This window comes from Myxine glutinosa, chromosome 4 (assembly GCF_964187855.1).
Source record: "Myxine glutinosa chromosome 4, kmMyxGlut1.1, whole genome shotgun sequence".
Classification (NCBI taxonomy): Eukaryota; Metazoa; Chordata; class Myxini; order Myxiniformes; family Myxinidae; genus Myxine; species Myxine glutinosa.
Window position 1 is genome coordinate 63,411,010 of NC_136264.1, and position 21,592 is coordinate 63,432,601.

Consider the following 21,592-nt stretch of genomic DNA (forward strand, 5'->3'; position numbering starts at 1 on the left):
TGTTGAAATGAAGATCAAATAGCTGTATGTTGAAATATGTTGAAAAAGTCAAAACTTTACATGGGGTGTACTTACTTTTTCACGTGACTGTATATCCATAACATTTTGTCTGTTGATTGTGATAAAGTTAATGCTAACATGATCCAAATTTAGTCCAATTTGGACATATCTTTACGGAGAGAGAGCCTCAGTTGCAAGTACAAAATTCACGGACCCCAAGAAATAGGGCAATCTGTGAAAAAACATCATTTTGACATAGATCGAAAAAAGGAGTTAAAAAACATAGACCAAATGAGTTTTTTTCTTGTTAACATCTTTTTTCCATTAGGGGAGATACCAATAAACAAAATGACACCTAAGAAGTAGGATCATAGGGGGGGGTGGGGGGAGAGGTGCACGGTAGGCCCCTCTGGCCCACGGACTAAATGTCTAAGTCTGTATTTCATTGAAAAAACGGAAATACTTTGTCCCTCTGTATTACACTGACTTGCTATTTTTTTTACTGTTGCATTTAATTATGCTATATACAGTGCGTTCACAAAGTATTCACACTCCTTGACCTTTTTCACATTTTGTTGTTGCAGCCTGAATTTAAAATTGATTGAATTGAGATTTTTTTGTCACCGATCTACACATAATACCCCATAATGTCAAAGTGGAATTTTATTTTTTAAAGATTTTCTACAAAATAATTGAAAATGTACAGCCTTGCTTGCACCAGATTGAGTTCAGTGCACTTACCTAATCTTTCAAGTTGAAAACAGGTTTGGTGGGAAGGGCTGTTTGTCCTTTTAAACCATTTTTTAATCTGATTCTGATTTCTGTTAAAAGGGAGTTGAAATTGGATGCTAAGTGCGAACCTGACCTGGGGATCACTCACTATCAAACGTTTTATCATGTGGTATATATGGCCTGCTTTACCTTTCTTAGCAGCTGTCATTACCCTCACCAGAGGAGAGGGTATTGCACTTGGGTCCATTTGTTTGTTTGTCTGTCTGTCTGTCTGTCTGTCCGCACATAACGTGAGTATGCTTTTCTCTGTAACTGTTGCCAAGTTGCCAAAATTGGCAGATTGCCAATACATTTTCAGCATAGGGGCGCCTCCCCCTGTGGAATTTTTTAATGGTAATTATGACGTCATAGGTCACGTGGTATGGGCGCCATCTTGGACAAACCGAAAAACTTTGCACCTCTATATCTCCGAAACCACTACATGAAAAAAAAATGAAATATGATCATTGTCAAGTACTCCTCATGGGGAATAGCAGGTATTCATGATGATGTCATCGGTGCCTTCATTATGACATTATAATTAGACAAGTAGAACACTTAATCCGATAAGTTAGAAATTTATTTTGCATGATCTACACAAAAATTGTATGGGAGAATTAAATTGATGACGTCATTAGTCACATAGTTCGGCAGCCATATTAGATTGAATATAAATCGATGTCATCCATAAACCACACAAACACAGCAGCTAATAAACACCACACCAAATACACCACACAAACACGTCCTGACGAGGGTCTGCAATCTCTGATTGCTTTCTTGTTATACTTGTGTTATATTCGATTATTTTTCACATTATTAAGGCATTCATGAGAAAACAATGAGCATGTGTGAATGAAAGCCTTCAGCTTCCACTACCTTGGCCTATACTACTACTCATTGTTTGGGGAAAAAATAGGGTAAATGTTTATGGGTTGGACGTGTCTCTCTTAACACATGATATCTAGATGCAATAAACAGCTTTGGGTGTTAATGCCACAAACATGATACCTCAACTCAGCATAGTAGTCTGTTTTGAGTAATGGTTTGGTGATGCTCCTGATAGTCCATCAGTAACACAGGTTCATCCTCACAGAAAATACCATGATCTTTCCAATTTAGGCCCGTACCTGGAATGTCTTTGGGTATGGAAAATCAATGTTTCCTTTATATACCCTCACTTTTGGTTTTTGAGTCAAAGTGCGTTACTCATGTTTCATCTTGGATTGCCACACTTGCAAGGAAACTATCGAGATCAAGCTTCAATTGCTTTTAAAAGGTTTCATTTTGGCTAAAAAGACTAACCCTTTAATCGTGAAGATTGTGTCTTGCGATTCAACTTTCAGTGCAGCCATCAAGCAAAATTCTTGTTAAGGTGACTTATGGATATGGAGATAGTTCCAATTGGATCAATAGTGTTTTCAATTTCAGAACGCAAGGATTATATGCCAATTGGCAGGCATTCATCACAAGGTTCTTCAAGTAAATAAATCATAGATTGTCATCAGAAATTTGGGTCATCTTCAAGATTCGGCCTTTCCTTGCTTGAACTTTACTGCGAAAAATGATTCTCAACCAATGAGTCAGCACAAACACCAAACCACAAGTGATTATAACAAGCCCTGTGATGTGTGCAGCGTGGTGAGACTCCACTACACATGGCTGCACGTGCGGGACAGATGGAGGTGGTCAGGAGTTTACTTCGCAATGGGGCAGAGGTAGATGCTAAAGCTCGGGTAAGGATGCTTTTTTTTCCCCATTTGTGGCTTAATTATATGGAGGAGCTGTGAAGATGTCAAAAGTATGTGTGAGGGTCGATTAGTTATATGACATTTTGAGACGAGGATGTTTTTCATCACATTGGTTTTTTAAGATCAAGCTATGCGATGATCATAAATGATGGCTGTTGTTTGATTCATAGATAGGTGGGTTAGTTGAGGACATCTCAAAGCAACTAAAGAGACATTGAATATGAAAGTGGGTACACACTACTTGATTACATGAAAAGACATCAGACGTACCGGAGTACTGGCACCAATAAATGTAATGCACCCAACTTGATGTCCATGTAATACATATTGTGCAGGAAGACCAGACAGCACTGCATATATCTGCACGCCTTGGAAACGTGGAGATTGTGCAGTTGCTCCTACAGCATATGGCATTCCCAGACTCTGCAACAACTGGTGGATTAACTCCACTGCATGTGGCCACTCGTGAGGGCCATCAACATGTCGCTGAAGTTCTGTTGGAGCATGGGGCATCATTATCAGCAGCTACTAAGGCAAGAACAATTCCTTATGTTTGAAGACAAACATTTATAATAAGTCTCATTATGTCTAAATGCAAATGTGCTTTGTTTAAGCCTTGAAACGAAAACCTCCATTCTGTGTGTTAGAAATAGGAATGAGAAAGGGCATTTATGTATATTGGCAGATTTATTTGACAAGTACACCCGCCAACTACGGGAGGGGCAGAAAGGGTCATTCCTCTTTGGGGTACATAGATTACAGTGGATCTATGGTCTGGTCTCAAGAACATTGGGTGTGTGTTCATTTACCAAGTTTCTTGTGGAGAGATTGCCAAGTGGTTTAAGCATTCGAGCAAGCACTCCATTCAAAACCCTTAAGGAACGGCTGGCTTGGCAAGCGCTAGCTAGCAGCTTGGTAAATGAGCACACCCCGAGCTTCTCCCTTTCAGTTTCGTGTTCAACAGAAGGAGCGAGTTTCAAAAGTTCACGACGAAAAATGCCACGTTAGCGCCAGGAAGGGTCATGTTATTAACCCAACACTTATGGGGTACCTAGAGTACAATAGATCTTAGCTCAGTTCTGGAAGTAAAACTTACATGTCCAGAAGCATGTCCGGATTCCTCCAAATTTCTTCATTTAGTGTTATAAAGAGCATTAGCGACTGTTTAAAAAGCTAATCACACGTGTTTGTGGTTTATAATATTCATTACTGTTCATTACCTCTGGTAGAGGCCGTTTCTCCCACGAAAACGCCATGATAAGCTAGTTATATACGTTGACTCGCCAGAAAAACCCTTTGGGGAGGTGGGATATTATTGGTATTAATATTGTTTTGTAATAACATTAATATTATGCTATTATCCTTAGTTTTGTTATTTGAAGCGGCCTTGGAAAAACGCCACGATAAAGCTAATTTAACATTGATATACACCTCAACATGCAACCCATTGACGGCAATGGCGGGGAAAACCAGCTCGGGGGAGAAAACCCCCTTGGGGAGGGGGACAAATGAATGCGCTACAACCTTCATTATGTAACCCTTGGTCATCCTGTCAAGTTTGGTTGAGATTGGATAAGTAACGACAGAATGTATTGGCGTCAAAAATTCATCAGACAGACAGACACAAATGGCGTATTTTAGTATGATGCAACTCTGCAGTAAACAGATAAGGTAAAACAAGGTTTAAAAAAGTTACAATTGAGACAGTGGGGGAAGGTCAGTGAGAATTGCAATGATCATGGGTAGGTAGACATGTGATCAGAGGCAATAGATCAGCAGCCTCAAGGATTGGAGGTATTAGCAGGGTTAGATCAACTTATGGAACCCTTAACCAAAATCTAATCGGCTTGTTCTTGTCACCTACCCAACCTGTCCACCGAGTTTCATCCGAATCCATTCATAACGGTTTGTGATATCATGTTACATATCGTTTTTGGCCCAATCTCTCAAAGGTGAAGAATCACTTTGCATATAAAAAAAAAACTCGTATCCGGATCTGGATCGGGATCTTCACCAAAATCTAATCAATTCATCCTTGTCACACATCCAACCTGATCACCAAGTTTCGTCTGCATCCATCCTTTGATTTAACTTTTTGAGATATCTTAACAGACAAACAGACAGGGGTGAAAACGTAACCTCCCTTCGGTGAAAACGCCCTTCGGTGGTGGAGATAATAGTTATAAACATGGGAGAAAAGATGGATGAAATACAAGAAAATACAAGGAACGTTGACTTAGAAGAAGGCCATTTGTCAATCATGCATGCACTATATGAACACCATATGACAACAACACTCAACAAAACTCCATCATTTGCTAGTTTTTAAGAAAACAGATGGAGATACTGCGATTAATAAGAATAATGTGCTGATGGAAAATGCTATGGTAAAACATATCAATCGTCATACTTCCAAAAATCTCTAGTTTTGCAGTACCGGTACTTCAAATGATAAATAAAGGTTAAATTGGGTGGTGTATAAGGGTGGTGTTTGGGATTGCTTCTGGACTACTTCAATAGCACTAAACTTTCGGATTTCTTTAAGCAATCATTTCAATAAAAAAAATTTAAAGCATAATTTTTTTCTTCTTCTATTTTCTCATTAGTTTCATTAAAATAATTACGATTTCATGAGCCTCTACCTGTTTTCCATGTATGGTGTACAAATATTGTTATCAATATTTCAACAGCTCAAAATTGGGCATTATTTAACATCACCCAATGCAAAAATAATCTTCTCCAAACCACAAATGACAAGAGTTCTCCAATATTAATGATCTTTCAATACAAACTTTAATGAACACAGCTTTTCAATGTTAATGATCTTTCATGGACCAAATGCCTGCTCCACGTGATCCTTTACTGATGACAAGGAAATTTTCTCCATCCTACCTGCCCCACCACCTGCATTTAAATGAAACAGGTGTACTTTTTATTTTTCCTTTGCAGAAGGGCTTCACACCTCTTCACGTGGCTGCTAAATATGACCGCTTGGACATTACTACCCTGCTTCTTCAGCGTTTTGCCTCAATCGATGCAGCTGGCAAGGTGTCAACCCTCACCCTTTGGTCAGCCCTATACTATTTAGTGTTGAGGGGTGAATAAAAGGCCTTTAATAAGTGCATGGAGTTTGATATACAGTGCCTTCAGAAAGTATTCACTCCCCTTGACTTTTTCACATTTTGTCGTGTTATAGCCTCAATTTAAAATGGATTAAATTGAGATTTTATGCCACTGATCTACACATAATATCCCATAACGTTAAAGTGGAATTTGTTTTTTTAATTGTTACTAAATCATGAAAAATGACAAACAGAAATATCTAATTTATATAAGTATTTAACCCCCGAGTCAATACTTCAAAGAAGCGCCTTTGGCAGTGATTACAGCTTCAAGTCTTCTTGGGCATGTCTGTATCAGTTTTGCACCTCCAGATTTGGGGAGTTTCTCCCATTCTTCCTCACAGATTTGCTCAAGCTCTGTCAAGTAGGATGGGGTTGAACAGCAATCTTCAAGTCTTTCCACAGATTCTCTTTGGGATTCAAGTCTGGGATTTGGCTGGGTCACTCAAGGACTTTCACATTCTTATTCTGAAGCCATTCCAGTGTTGCTTTGGCTAGATGCTTGGGGTCATTGTCCTGTTCGAATGTAAATCTTTGCCACAGTCTAAGGTATTTTGCACTCTGAAGCAGATTCTCCTCAAGGATTTGCCTGCATTTGGCTCCATTCATTGCTTCCTATATCCTTACAAGTTTCCCAATCCCTGCTGCTGAGAAGCATCCCCATACCATGATGCTGCCATGACCATACTTCAATAATCTTCATGGTAGGGATGGTGTAAGATGGGTGATGAGCTGTGCTCTGTTTTTGCCAGATGAAGCGCTTTGCATTCAGGTCAAAGAGTTCAATTTTCATCTCATCAGACCACAGAATATTTTCCCTCAAGCTCTCAGAGCCTTTCACGTGCCTTTTTGCAAACTCCAGGCGTGCTGTCATACAGTGCCTTTTTCTCAGGAGTGTCTTCCATATGGCCACTCTCCCATAAAGCCTAGATGATTTGTGAAGTGCTGCATAGACTGTTGTCCTTCAGGCAGGTTCTCAGAGGCAAGGAACTCTTTAGTTCTGTCAGAGTGGTCATTGGGTCTTGGTCACCTACCTGTACCGAGGTCCTTCTTGCTTGGTTGCTCAGTTTGGTCGGACGGCCAGCTCTAGGAAGAGTCTGGGTAGTGGATTCTATTTCCTGGGAAATTGGGAAATTCTCAGAAATTCTATTTCCGAATGATGGAGCTCACTGTGCTCGTGGGAACTTTCAACACTAGAAGTTGTTTTATACCCTTCCCCAGATCTATCCCTCCTCACAATTCTATCTCAGCATTCCACGGACAGCTCCTTATGCTTTATGGTGGAGTTTAGTTTCTGCTCTGACATGCACTAACAACTGTGGAACTTTATATAGAAAGGTGTGTTTCTTTCTAAATCATGTCTGATCAATTGAAATGGCCACAGGTGGACTCTAATCAAGTTGTAGAAACATCTCAAGGGTTATCAAAGGAAATTGGATGCACCTGAACTCAATTTGGCATGTGATAGCAAAGGGGTTGAATACTTATTGACTCAAGACATTTCAGCTTTTCATCTTATTTTTTTACAAAAATTATTTTGTAAAAATTTCTCAATTTTTTTTTTCACTTTGACATTATGGGATATTATATGTAGATCAATGACCAAAAAAAATCTCAATTTTATCCATTTTAAATTCAGGCTGTAAGACCAAAATGTGAAAAAACTCAACTCCTTATGCTCCTTATGCTTTAGGAGTGTGAATACTTTCATATGAAGTATTAAATTCCCAAGTAGAATTTGCAACATAAATTAATTATCGACTTATATTTTTGATGCACTTAACATCGGAACATTAATACTACATAACACATCAAAACGTGCTCAACGAACAGCTTGTGTTATGCGAGCCACAGGTGAAACGAGCACATGCTCAAAATCTAAGGTGCAGATTCTAGACAGATTTATATTTAGAAATGGTGGAATTGAACCATAAATTAAATTGCTTAAACAATGTGAAACTAAATAGTCTCTTTTGTTTTGATGAACAGAATGGACTGACTCCACTGCATGTGGCTTCTCACTATGACAACCAAGAAGTTGCACTTTTGCTGTTAGACCAAGGAGCCTCTCCACATGCTACAGCCAAGGTTCAGTCTGGTCTGGTTTGGCCTTTTTAAATCCTGCTTTTAAAAAATAGCGAAGAGATGTTACTGGTGAAATGGAAGTTAGTAATTAGTGAATGTGATTATTGTTGATACACATCAGGTTTTTTGATGTTGACATATTATTGTAGTCAGGGTTGAAGTTTCTGTAGTCAGTGTTGACCTGTTGTGTCAACAACCCTGTTGTCCGTTGTCATCAGGGTTGAAGTTTTGGTTTATTAATGTGATGAGATGTAACTTTTAATCCCCATGTGGACGTAACTTATGGAAGATGTTTATGTTTAGATTAGATGAAGATGTTTTAGAAGATGCTGTCTGATTGATATGTCGGCTTCGGAGCTGAGATAGTTTTAATTGGCGTGTTATAGGAGCGGTGCGAGGGGAATGACATGTTTAGCATATGTGCCATATTGTAGACCACAGTAACTGATGTTATAAAATCCTGTTAGCTTACACATGATAAGGTGACACACAGTTGTCCATCAAAAAGCACAGGTTTTCCATGTGAAGGCCAACTATTTGGAGTGTTCGCCCTGGGGCCTTATTTATTATCAGGGCAAATACTGGTCACATTGGGAACTGGTGGTGACATAGCTGAAATGGTATAGTCCTAATTTTTCTAAACAGTTTAGAGATAATTTAACTCGGTAACAAATAACTCGTCAAAATAAACGTACTGATAAAACATTTGGCAAATGAATGCACAATGTACAGTTGAAAGTGATGAATCTTATTGTTTTCTTCATCAGAATATTTGTCAATTGTCAGCGCTCAGGAAGTAAAAGAAAAAAAATAGCCTCGAGTGGGCTGATGGTCATCTCTTGAGGTTGTAGTTCAGACCTATGCTGATTTTGGGGACCCCCTGGGTGGCCCCCTGGTCCCCTGATATGAAATGGAAACATATAAGACCGAGCGAATCTGCAGTCTATCAAGTAGAAAGGTTGTATCGGGTTTCAGAGCAATCGGTTGGTCGATAAGGGATGAGTAGGGATCTGAGGTTTCAGGGGGTACCCTTCTCCACTCCCCACCCCCTCTCCCAACCCCATCCCGCACTGCTCACATGCCGGGGAGTTTCCATGATCCAAAATCGAAAAATCAAAGCGTGAGCGATTGTGCGTGCCATCGACTAGAATGGCTGTATCAGGTTTCAGGGCAATCGGTTGGTATATAAGGGACAAGTAGGCATCCAAAGTTTGGGTTGTAAGCCCCCTCCCCCCTGGGAACCCCTAGGATCCGAAATTGAAAAATTTAATCCAAAGTGATTATGTGCGCTGCTGTCTTGTATTCATGTGTCAAGTTTCAGAACAATCAGCCAGGTGGAAAGGAGTAACAAAAATAGCAAAAAGTTACCAGACGGATGGACATCACGACCCATTTGATAAGTTCATCTCTTTGCAAATCGAGATGAGATGACCTAATAATTTGTTTGCACATGTAAAACGGACATTGACGTAGCAAGATGGCATGGAGCAGGTTCACTCGTTGTTGTTTTTAAAATGAAAAATATGGAAGACAGAATGTTGGGAGCCCCATTATAAATAAAGTCATAAATACGTGTAAATGTATGAAAAATAGTTGTGCACCACTTACGTGATAGATTTATGTCAGGACTTCTCTGATTGACATGATGTGTTCATCATACAAACAGATTCGGCGAGGAAGAATTCGGTTTTACTAGAAGCAGCTTCAACATACTATGTATCAGACTTTCCTGTATGTCATCGAGGAATTTAGAAAGACATGCAGCATCACCATGTCTGGTCAGGTCAATGATTGCATATAACTGAATATCATCCATATAAAGTGTTTGTATACATATATATATATATATATATATATATATATATATATATATAAATATATATCTACACACTCTATATGCATACAGTTGGACCCCGCTATTCGCGGGGGATACGTTCCTGGAAAATCCGCGAACAGTGATACCCATGAATAGCGGGGCATTGTTTCAATGGAAAAAGGGGGGATAGGTTCCCGAGTCGTGAAAATCTGCGAGAGGACGAAATCGCGAACTGCGAGGCAAAATCCGCAAATGGTGACGCAAATCCCGAGAATGTCGACGATAATCCGTTAAGGTCGATGAGCGTCCCAGAAATGGCGAGACAAAACCCACGAATGTCGATGAAAATCCGCTAATTAATGCCGTGCCATTGTTTCAATGGGGAAAAGGGAGACAACTAATTGCACTAATAGATACTGTGGAGTGTTTTCATTCTGTACAGTAACTCGCAGGGATAACGTGTTATGCAGCTGGTGGGATAGCCCACCAAGCAATGTTTACATGTGATCGGTGGAATATCAGGTGAAGCTGTTCACAGTGTTAATGGCGGGATATCAAGCAAAACATTGTTTACCTGTGAACCGTGGAATATCACGTGAAGCTATTCACAGTGTGAATGACGGTATATCCTGCGAAAGCCGTGAAAATGCGAAACACACGGCAGCAAACGCAGGAGCAGGTCATGCTCGTGGCTCGTAGAAGATGTTTTTTTGCGTATGTCCAGCTTCTTTATGTATGGCATGTGAAAGATGGGTTTTATAAATACCGTATGTCAAACCTGAAAAACCACGAATTCGCGGAACATGGCCGCGAATAAGAAAATTTAAAAAAACACCATTTCGCAGAACACGGCCACGAATAGAAAAAAATCCGTGAATTCGCGGGACGCTTTTCCACGAATAAAGAAAAAAGGTCGCATTTTATCACCCGCGGATATGCGGAACCCACGGATACGCGGAACCCACGAATACGCGGAACCCGCAGATACGCAGAACCCGTGGGTTTTGCGGAACCCACAGATACACGGAACCCGTACAACCTGCGGATACGCGGAACCCGCGAATAGGGGGTCCGACTGTGTATGTGTGTATGTATGTATATATATATATATATATATATATATATATATATATATATATATATATATATATATATATATATATATATATATATATATATATATATATATATATATATATATGTATATATATATGTATATATATATATGTATATATATCTATATATATGTATATGTATATATATATATATATATGTATATATATATATATATATATATATATATATATATATATATATATATACAGTATATATATATATATATATATATATATATATATATATATATATATATATATATATATATATATATATATATATATATATATATGTTGGAACCCATCTGTGGATCGGTCCCATCGGCCGATGGGTCTGACCCATCTGCGGATGTGTTGTTCACCTTGAAGGTGAACACATCTGTGTTTCCTATGCATCAATGGTGGATGAGTATGTTTATTTGAACCTAAAAATAAGCAATTGATGTCATAAATGTTTATAAAGCAGTCCGTGACATGTGGTTTAATCTGTTAAACATTTAAAAATCATCTCTGTTAAATTCCTACCACATGTAATTCCAATGACTGTGTACCTGATTGAAGAGCACCATTCTGTCAACACATTCCTTCAAGGTGAACAACACATCCGCAGACCCATCGGCCGATGGGTCTGCATTGTCATTTCTCGTGCATCCACAGATGGGTCAGACCCATCGGCCGATGGGACCGATCCACAGATGGGTTCCAACATATATATATATATATATATATATATATATATATATATATATATATATATATATATATATATATATATATATATATATATACAGACTTGGCATTTAATATGGAATATTTTTTTTGTGGGGGTGAACTTACTTTTCAAGATGTCTTAGAACCAAAAGTTCATTGGAATTATGTTGAAATTATTCTAGATTTTGTTAATGTGACCTTTAAAAGAAACAAAAACCACATTTGACATTTCGAAACAAATAAATTGATCCTTGAAAGTGATGTAAACTGATATCGAACTCAATTCATGGACAGTACTGTGTTAAAGTTCTGTACGTTTTCTAGAAGTATCTCTTTATTTTGCACATTAGCCAATTTTTTTTAAACAAAAACAAAAGTTAAATTACGACTGGGATTGCGGACAGTAAAATTACAGTTCAGTACTTCGTGTAACCCCCACGAGCATTCAGGAGAGCACGTACATGTCGAGGCATGCTGTTCACGAGATTTGCCAAGGTTTGGACAGGAATCGCTTGCCATGCAGTGACAATAGCCTGCTCCAATTCACGCAAAGAGGTCGGCTGCTGGTCCAAGTGGTCGATTTGACGCATTAATTCTGCCCACAAGTTCTCTATCGGATTCATATCCGGGGACATGGCAGGCCACTCCATATGCTCTACACCACGGTCAGCAAGAAAGTGTTGGATCATGCGAGCATGATGAGGCCGTGCATTGTCATCTTGGAAGACAAAGTTTCCTCGAAAGGCTGCACGAGCAAATGGAAGCAATGTTTCTTCCAGAATGGCCTTGTACTTGAACTGGTTCAGGTTTCCATTCAGAACAACCAGGTCAGTTTTGCCCCCTGCATGAAAAGCAGCCCAAACGGTCACCCCGCCACCTCCAGCTTGGACTCTTGGCACTATACAATCTTTGTTGTAGGCTTCATGCACTTGTCTGCGCAACCGGACACGGCCATCTTGACGATAGACCAGAAATCTAGACTCGTCACTGAAGATCACGTGATTCCAGTGTCCTGGCTGCCATTGACGGTGCTCTCTGGCCCACTGCAATCGGCGCTGGCGGTGTTGTCTGGTCAGGCGTGGCTTTCTCAGGGGACGCCTGGCATGATAGCCTGCTTGAACCAGTCGTTGGTTGACTAGCCTTCTGGATACAGGCACATTTGTCAGTTGCTGCCACTCAGCCCTAAGCCGATTAGCTGACTTGGTACGGCCATTGCGGACTAACCGGTGCAGATGGCGAGCATCCCTCCTTGTGGTTCTGCGGGGACGTCCTGGCCTCGGTATTAGAGTGGGGACACCCCTCTGAGCATTTCGTTTCAGGATCTTTGACACCTGACCTTGAGTGATGCCATACTGCCGAGCAATAGCACGCTGTTTCATGCCGTAATTTCGTAAAGCCACCACTCCATGACAAACAGCATTGTCGAGTTGACGGACCATCTCCAGAGGAAGCGGCAATAACTTTTGGAGATGTGCAGCAGTTGTTTTCCACTAATACAGAACGCAACAACCCTTGTATACCCGACTGTGAAGCCAATCATCAAATGCACCTGTCCGTACATTTTGCCACGCCACCTGTGATATAATCCTGTTGTTGACTTCTTGCTGCGACAGACAATCAGTGACATGGTTCTTTTAACAAATAAATCACCAAAGTGTAAAAGAAACTCACCAGATTGATATACTGAGTTAAGAAAGTCAACCCAAGTCAAGAAAAAAAAAAAATTCCATATTAAATGCCAAGTCTGTATATATATATAAATCCATTTTTAGTTCTCCAACCTTTAATGAGCAAACAAACAACTGCTCGACGTTTCGATCAGCAACACTGATAAAGGTGCATCCACTGACCTTTCTTGCGAGTAAAGCAAAACAACTCTATAACCCCCCTTATATAAGGGGAAAAGGGGGTGGGAACACCGAACCACCAATCAATGCCATTCTGGAACAACTCGTGCCATTCAAATTTAAACCGTACATCAAAACTGTTGCACCACTGAAACCACACCTTGGGATGTTACATCAAAACAACCGTTAAATCATACATTGAATCAAACATAACGTAGCATCATTCAAATAAATCGATGAAAAATAAACAACATGATTGGTAATAATTTATATGCTTGGTGACGCAGTTTCTCTGGTCCGTTTCTGCATGAAAGGGCCAAAAGCTAGTGGTAAGTCCAACACCTCCTCTGTGAGCGACACAACAGACTCGAAGGAGTGCCGAAGGCAAACATGCCATGCCTCCAAAATCCTCCTTCTTCGTTTACTGGTGGTTGCCCCCAAAATGCTGGCATTATCCCATAGGGGAACATGGCCAGCCTTAAGACCATGTTTGGCAATGGCAGATCTCTTTGGTTTCTGAAGTTTTATTTTCTGAAGATTGAAATGGACAAAGACATCTGCCATTGCCAAACTATAAATCTAGAAACTATAAATCAATCTTGGGTGAAATGCCAGGGGCATTGAAAAGGCCCCTTTATAGAAGAGCATGTGCCATGTGGCAAAGTATAGAAAAGAAAGGACATTCCATAGCTTGTAGAAAATGCCAAACAACACAAAACAAGCATTCTGAGTATTGCGCTGCAATACATGTCCCCTACCAAAGTTCAAAGTGCCATAACTTTGTCAAAAATGATCGAATATGCAAATTTATGCATGGTTGATGCTGGTTTTCAAACTTGATCTGAGGTATGCTGAGACACGTGTGTCACGCCTTGCCTCGTTGATAAGCCCCCAAGGTCGCTCCGTGGAGCGGCCTGCACGTATTGCACTGTGGGAATTATAAAAATTATTACCAACTCACGGTCTGAGGTACTAGCGATTCAAGAGATATCCATTAAAAAAAAAAAAATTCGTTTAATTAACGATATCTGCCAAACCACGTGCCCTATCGCAAATTCCAAAAGGACATTTTAGTAGACTGTTATGCTGAACAGATTTGTGAAGTTTCCCCTCGATTGGATCAAAAATGAGGGAGGGGCTCGGTTTTAAAGGTTCATGCTTAAAAACGTCACAACTCTGAAACCATCAGTAATTTATTATATTTTTAGGTTCACGATCAATGATCGATGTGTATATATATGTTGCTCGGCTTGGCTCCGCCGCTCCGGAAAGCATGCGCTGTGTCGCGCTGTTGACGTTCGCGAGACGAGGCTGAGGACGCGCAGTGCGGCTCGAGGAGAACTCGAGAATAAACAAGAGATATCCATTTAAAAAAATATTTTCGTTTAATTAACGATATCTGCCAAACGACGTGCCCTATCGCAAATTCCAAAAGGACATTTTAGTGCTGAACAGATCTGTGGTTTCCCCTCGATTGGATCAAAAATGAGGGAGGAGCTCGGTTTTAAAGGTTCATGCTTAAAAACGTCATAACTCTGAAACCATGTGACGCATGACGCCATGCTCGCTGACTTTTTTTGTTTGTCATGGGTATGCGATTCTGCCTGCAAAGTTTGGCATCGATCTGTTGAGCCGTTGCAGAGAAAAAGGGGTTTTCGTGTTTTCACGAAAAACAATATGGCGACCGAACCACGTGACCTGTGACGTCATAATTACCATTAAAATATTCTACAGACCGAGTCCATCATATGGTGAAAATTTTATCTCAATCGGTCCAATTATTGCAGAGAAATTGTTTTTAAAAGGAAGTTAAAACTTAAAATGGCACTGAGTTAAGGTTCATCAGAATTATCAGAATTACCAAAGTTCAAAGTGGCATAACTTTGTTAAAAATGATCGAAACGTCGTGAAGTTCGAACTTGACCTGTAACTTATCATGAGGAAACCATGTGCCAAGTTTGAAATCATTAGCATTAAGCGTTTAGAAAAAAAGTCCGGAAAACTGTTCTTTGCGTGACGGACTGACTGACAGACTGACAGACTGACAGACTGATGGACTGACGGACTGACGGACTGACGGACTGATGGACTGACTGACGGACTGACGGACTGACAGACGGAGGGACGGTGTGCAAACCTATAGTCCCCTCCGGTGTACACCGGGAGGGGACTAATAAGGGACATTCAAAAAATATCGTGTGCATGCTGTACTACCCTTGTGTTCTGAGGAAGAACCATGTGAGCTCGAGAATGGCTCTGAGGAATGTGAGCTCGAGAAAAGTTCATATATAGAGGCGCCAATTTGATTCATATAGCTGCATGACGAAGTAAATGTATTTCATTTGCCAGATGTTGGGCACTTACAGAATGTTTATGTGCCACAGGCTTGTTTGAGAGAACTGTCTGGGGCTATACAACAACAACAACAATAACAACACATTAAATTAGTTATTCATGCATGTTGTTTCTGCCATTTTTGAAGGCCCAAAAAGCAGTATGTTTCCTGTTTGGAATGATAGCCTGGCGTATATTATTACCAATCATGTTGTTTAGCCTGGCGTATAGCCATAGACAGGCTGACCAAGTGAACCAATTGCTTCAGCCCGCTTTGCACTTCGTGTGTGGGGTAACAATTCTAATTAATGCTTACCATGGAGAATGTGTGTGGTATTAATCCTGGGCAAATTAAAACCCTGCCTACTGTGATTCCTTACTCGATTCCTGTGCATTGAAACTCACATGTTTGCTTCCACTGATCTGAGACTCGTTTCTCCGAAATGCTTTGTTTTCAAACCGGAACGGCTTTTGCCTTGGCATAGTTTTTTCAGTTTTTTCAAATTTTAAATAATGCTGCTTTGATCAATTTAGCTGTTGCAAACAAAACCATGCAGTAATGTCTGAATAATGTAATCTATAACATCCACCCCTAAACACGGATGAAGCTACCTCACATCCACTTGGTTAACTTGTCTTTTTTTTTTTTTTTTTTTTTTTTGTATACAAGATCGAGGCTCGTGAAAGAACGAACATTAATCACACAGAAAGACAAACAGACACATAAAACAAATAACATCGGGAGCGGTAGACAAGATGGGGAGAGAGGGGGAAGGACACAAACACAACATTTGAGAGCAGGGACCGAGAGACATGGAGACATCGAGAGATCTGTGGGAGGGAGAGGGCTTTGGGGGGGAGGCATGTGAAGGGGGGGGGGGGGGGTGGGAGAGGTATAAACATATGGACACTGCCAGGATTTCCAGGAAAGAAGTTGGAATTTCAAACAAGGTGGATCTGGGGTGAATTAGTGGGGGTAGAAAAGATCAAGGTTATGGATGGGGGAAGATTAGAGATGGTGGTGAACAGCTGTTTTAAAGACCTGGAGGGAGGAGAGGGATTGAAGGGAGTGTGGGAGTTTGTTCCACAGGCGGGAGAAAAGAGGAATGAAAGAGTGAAGGTGAGCAGAGAGCCGAGATTTCGGCAGTTTAACCATCAGAGGGTTGCTGGCAGATCTTGTGCGACCTGTAGGAATATTTGGGGGACAGAGCACAGAGAGAGCTGGGGGAGCAAGGCCGGAGAGGAGTCGGTAGAAGACAGAAAGACCACCTACCTGCTTGCGGTGAGTGAGTGAAAGGCCCTCAGAGATAGCTTCATCGCGGGAGATTCCAATGATTTTGAAAGCTTTGGATTCAACAGCGTGAAGCCGAGCCAGGTGTGAGGCAGGAGCACCAGCCCATAGGGGAGAACAGTATTCCATTGAGCTGCGGATGAAAGCCTTGTATGTGGTGAGGAGCTCAGGTGTGCCGAGGAAGGACTTCGCACGACGGAGGATGCCCAGACGGCGACTGGCTTTGGAGGCCAGCTTGGAAATGTGGTTTTCCCAAGAAAGATCATGGCAGATAGTGAGACCCAAAAGCTTGAGCGACAGAACTTCTTGGAGAGGATTGTTGAGAAAGTAGATGGGAGGGTTGTCCAGTCGATCTTTTCGGAGAGACATAGTAAGAGAGTGAGATTTGTCAGGATTGAAAGACATGTTCCACTTGTTTGACCAGTCTGTGATTTTGTCCAGGTCTTCAGAGAGTGAGGAGGCTGCAGACTGCCGATCTGAGGGAAGAGGAATGGAGCGGCAGAGAGTGGAGTCATCAGCAAAGAGATAGAGAGGATTTTCCAGAGAGTCGGAGAGATCATTGATAAAGACAAGAAAAAGCACAGGGCCCAGCACACTTCCTTGGGGAACTCCAGCCTGAACAGGAAGGGGAGATGAGAGAAATCCATTCAGGGCCACACGTTGACTACGACCAGAGAGGAAGTCCGCAAGCCATGCATGGAGATTTCCATGGATACCATAGGAGGAGAGTTTGGTGAGCAGAGCTGGGTGCCAGACCGTATCAAAGGCCCGTGATATGTCAAGGGAGACAGCTCTGATTTCCTGTTTGGCATTGAGGACCTCCATCCATTGTTGAGACAGCAGAAGCAGCATGTCCAGAGTAGAGTGACCTGGTCTGAAACCAAATTGATGATCAGAGATCAAGCCATTGGAGAAGAGGAAAGATTTCATATCCGAAGCAATGATGGATTCCATGACTTTGCTGATAATTGGGAGCAGGCTGATTGGTCTGTAGTTGCAAGGATCTGTTTTTGCACCTTTTTTGTGTAAAGCGGTAATGTTAGCTGATTTCCAGGATGCTGGCAGATGACCTTGAGCAAAAGATAGGGTGAAAAGAACAGAGAGAGGGTGAGATAGAGCGGCAGAGCAGGATTTTAGGACCCGTGGGCTGATGCCGTCTGGTCCAGTTGCAGAATCAGAGTCGAGGTTTGACAAAAACTCCTCCACCTTGTCAGGAGAGAAGGACACAGAGTCCAGGAGCAGTTGGGTTCGACTGGGAAAGGTGGGAACAGAGAGAGATGGGTTTGGGACTAAGGATTTTGAGGCGAACACAGAGTTGAGGCATTCGGCTTTGTCACGTGCGATGTCAACTGTGTGGCCATTTGAGGTAAGGGAGGGGATGGAGGGGGAACAAACACCAGAAACGGATTTGACCAGACGCCACCAGGATTTGGAGGAAGGAGACAGGTTTGAGAGTTCATTCTTGAGTGAGGAGAGATAGTGCTTCCTGGCACTCCTGAGGGTAGACACACACTTGTTCCGAGCTTGGTGGAAGGAACTGAGATTGCCTTCAGTTGGATTAGCCTTCCAAGAGGCAAAGGCAAGTTGTTTCAGGGCAACTGCCTCACCACAAGATTCAGTGTACCATGGACGGGAGGAAGGGTAAGACAATTGAAGGCGAGATGGGATAAATCTGTGCATGAGAGAGATCAGTTTGCTTTGGAAGAATTCCCAGGAAGAATTGATGTCAGAGGCAGTGGAGATGGGAGACCAATCCAGACGATTGATGGCTGCTTGAAGACCGTCCCAGTCGGCCTGAGTGAAATGCCAGACTCGTCGACGCTGAGGAGGCTCTCTGAGAATGGCCAGAGAGATGTCCACTTTGACAAGCACATGATCAGAAGAACCGATTGGAGCAGAAGAAGAGCAACAGACATTAGCAGGGAAGTTTGTCATAACCAAGTCTAGAAGAGAAGATACTCCATTGGCTGAGATCCGGGTCGGGAAATTGACAGATTGTGTCAATCCCAGTTAGTCACAGAAGTCCTTTGCTGAGGTGCCATGACTGGTGAGAGAGGAACCCACACCCAACCAGGTGGCATGATGACAGTTGAAGTCACCACATATGAGGAAGAGAGAGTTGGGATGAGTGGATAGAAGTTGGTCCATGTTGTCAGACAGTGAAATGTAGATGGAGTCATCACTGTTTGGGGGACGGTACAGAACACATATGAACAAAAGGTGGGAGCGGAGAGGAAGCCGTAACCAGAGGTACTCCTGCGGGTGAGGAGGAAAGAGGGCAGTGCAAGGAGAGTGAGGAAGAGAGTTTTTGACAAAGATAGCCACCCCACCACCAGGCCAAGGCTCAGGTCTATCATACCGGAGGAGGGAGTAACCAGGAAGAGATATTAAGGAATCAGAGACATCTTGAAGGAGGAAAGTCTCTGTTAAGCAGATCAAGTCTGGATTGTCAGAAGCAACCTGTATGGAGAGATCAGTCAGGTTTGAGCGAAGGCCCCGGATGTTTGGGGTCCATATCGTTAATGAAGAGAGAGGGGGAGCATCGGGTACAGGACAGGGAGGGGAGGAGTAGGGTAAGATGAAGGATGAGAGGGGGAGGTAGGGAGAGCAGTTGATAGTGTGTCAGATGTTGCAGAAGAGTTCCAAGAAAGGGAAGGATGAGGAGGATGAAAGGTTTGATGGTGAAGGGATGAGGCACAGTGAGGGGTTGTTTGAGGGGGGGCAGAGGAAAGTAGAAGGTTTGGGGGGGTGGAGGTATGAGATAGAAGGGAGACGAAGTGGGGAGGAGGCAGCTTGGAGGAGGAGGGGGGAGGAGGGAGAATTGGAGAGGAATGGTATGGGGGGAGAATTGAATGGGAGGGATTGGGGGGGAGTTTTGAAGGGGAGGAGTGAGGGGGGAGTTTAGGAGGGGAGGGGCAAGGGGGGAGTGTAGTCTTGCAATACGTAAACAATTTATACCGCCTTTTTGGATGCCTCTGGCATAAATTGCATCAAAGTTAACATCATAAATGAGTTTGCCTCTTTGAGATAGTATTGTGTTTTTTTATATTAAATTTCAATGGAGAGAAATTAACTATGAAGATAGTTTAATGTGAGTAACAGCACTTATCAACAACTACATAACAATAAGTTTTTCATAATCCTCGGAAATTCAGAAATATTCTTCTCCCACTCAATATTCCTGCCAATAAGGGATAATAATGTTATATCTATGCGTTCTGGGTCTACTACGAGGGGGATCCTCAGTTTGAGGCCACCGATCATGAACAACTTCACACCACAGCTGGTTGCTAGGTAACCGCGAGCACCAATTGGTCTACCACATGGTCCCAAGGTCCTCTGTCTGACCACCATTTACCTGCGCCACGTGGCTTCCCAATCGGGGGATACATGCGCCCTCGGCTGTGCACCAATCTTATTTTAATTGGATCTTAATTAGGGTGGCTGAGCTTCCCGCTGATGCTTGCCGGACTGAATGAGCCCATGAATTGGGGGAATTACTGTATAACATCCCAGTCTAACCTAATGTGCGAATAGCGCTAGATCAATAGGAAATGATGAACACGGACAGATTGAAAATAAAGTTCAACAAGAGGAGACTTAGTATTACAAGTGGGATCATGCAGAGGAGTGGAGGAGTAGAGGGGTGGGGGGGGGGGGGGGAAGGGAGGGGTGAAGCATGCAGTGATACACATACAGAGGAAAGAAAATGGACAAGATGCAGAATTTAACCTATGCTTTACCTCCAGGCTATATACAACATGGGTACAAATTGTAAGGTTTTTTTTCATATACATAGTGGAGACTCGTGGAAGAGCTAGTACTAGGACACTGAACAGATTAGGATGCAGCAGGACAAAGGGAACAGCAGAGCGATAGGGGAAAACACCAACAGCAGAGCTGAAGGCCAAGACAGGAGGAGGCAGACAAACAATTGGTGTGGAGAGGAATGGGGGCAGGAGAGGATGCATGGGGCAGACAAGATGGATACAGAAGATGGAGGTTTTGGATTGGGGATGATCTGAGATGGTGGTGAACAGCTGCTGGCTTGAAGACCTGGAGGGAAGAATCGGATTGAAGAGGATGTGGGAATTGATTAAATTCACTAGTAGTGTTCCGGAGGAAGAGTTTTGTTCATACTTCTTTTTTCTTTGCAGAACGGTTATACCCCATTGCACATTGCTGCAAAAAAGGGTCAACTGCCTATTGTCAGAGCCCTTTTGGAGTATGGTGCTCAGAGCAAAGTGCAGACACAGCAGGGCGTTGTTCCACTGCATCTTGCTGCACAGCAAGGCCATGCTGATGTCAGCGCTCTCCTGCTCAGGAACGATGCAGAAGCAAATTCCATAACCAAGGTAAAGTTTATAAGACTGAAAGTCAATAACTTCAATATATGTGTGTGTGTGTGTGTGTGTGTGTGTGGCCATTTTTCTTAGTGATGGCCAAATGGATCTTCGTAAAACTTTCAACGGTTCATCAGTAAGTGCCGGGGAGAATTTTAGGCAAAAACAAATTCTGAAAATTTTGAAAAACAAAAGTTAGATTTTTAAATTTATTCGCTTTATAGTGTCTACACCTTTGTAACTACAGTTATTGCCCAGACAAGTGGATACACCTGCGTAAATGAGGGACACTAAGTATATTGAAAGCAACGGCTTCCACACATGTGCGGCCCATGTGTTAATTATATCCCAGCATGCTTAGGGTCATGTATAAAAATGCTGCACAGGCCTGGTTGCCGATAATTAT

At 42.0% G+C, this 21,592-nt stretch overlaps 1 protein-coding gene across 2 annotated transcripts in view; it reads left to right on the forward strand.

Annotated features, from left to right (window-relative positions):
* The window catches only part of LOC137425860 (uncharacterized), a 473,741-nt gene that overhangs the window by 252,362 nt on the left and 199,787 nt on the right, over positions 1-21,592 (forward strand). For both annotated transcript variants that reach the window (XM_078775806.1, XM_078775807.1), the window contains 5 exons: positions 2,409-2,507; positions 2,858-3,055; positions 5,472-5,570; positions 7,634-7,732; positions 21,001-21,198. In XM_078775806.1, coding sequence (XP_078631932.1) covers positions 2,409-2,507; positions 2,858-3,055; positions 5,472-5,570; positions 7,634-7,732; positions 21,001-21,198 — 693 coding nt within the window. The remainder of the gene's footprint in view (positions 1-2,408; positions 2,508-2,857; positions 3,056-5,471; positions 5,571-7,633; positions 7,733-21,000; positions 21,199-21,592) is intronic.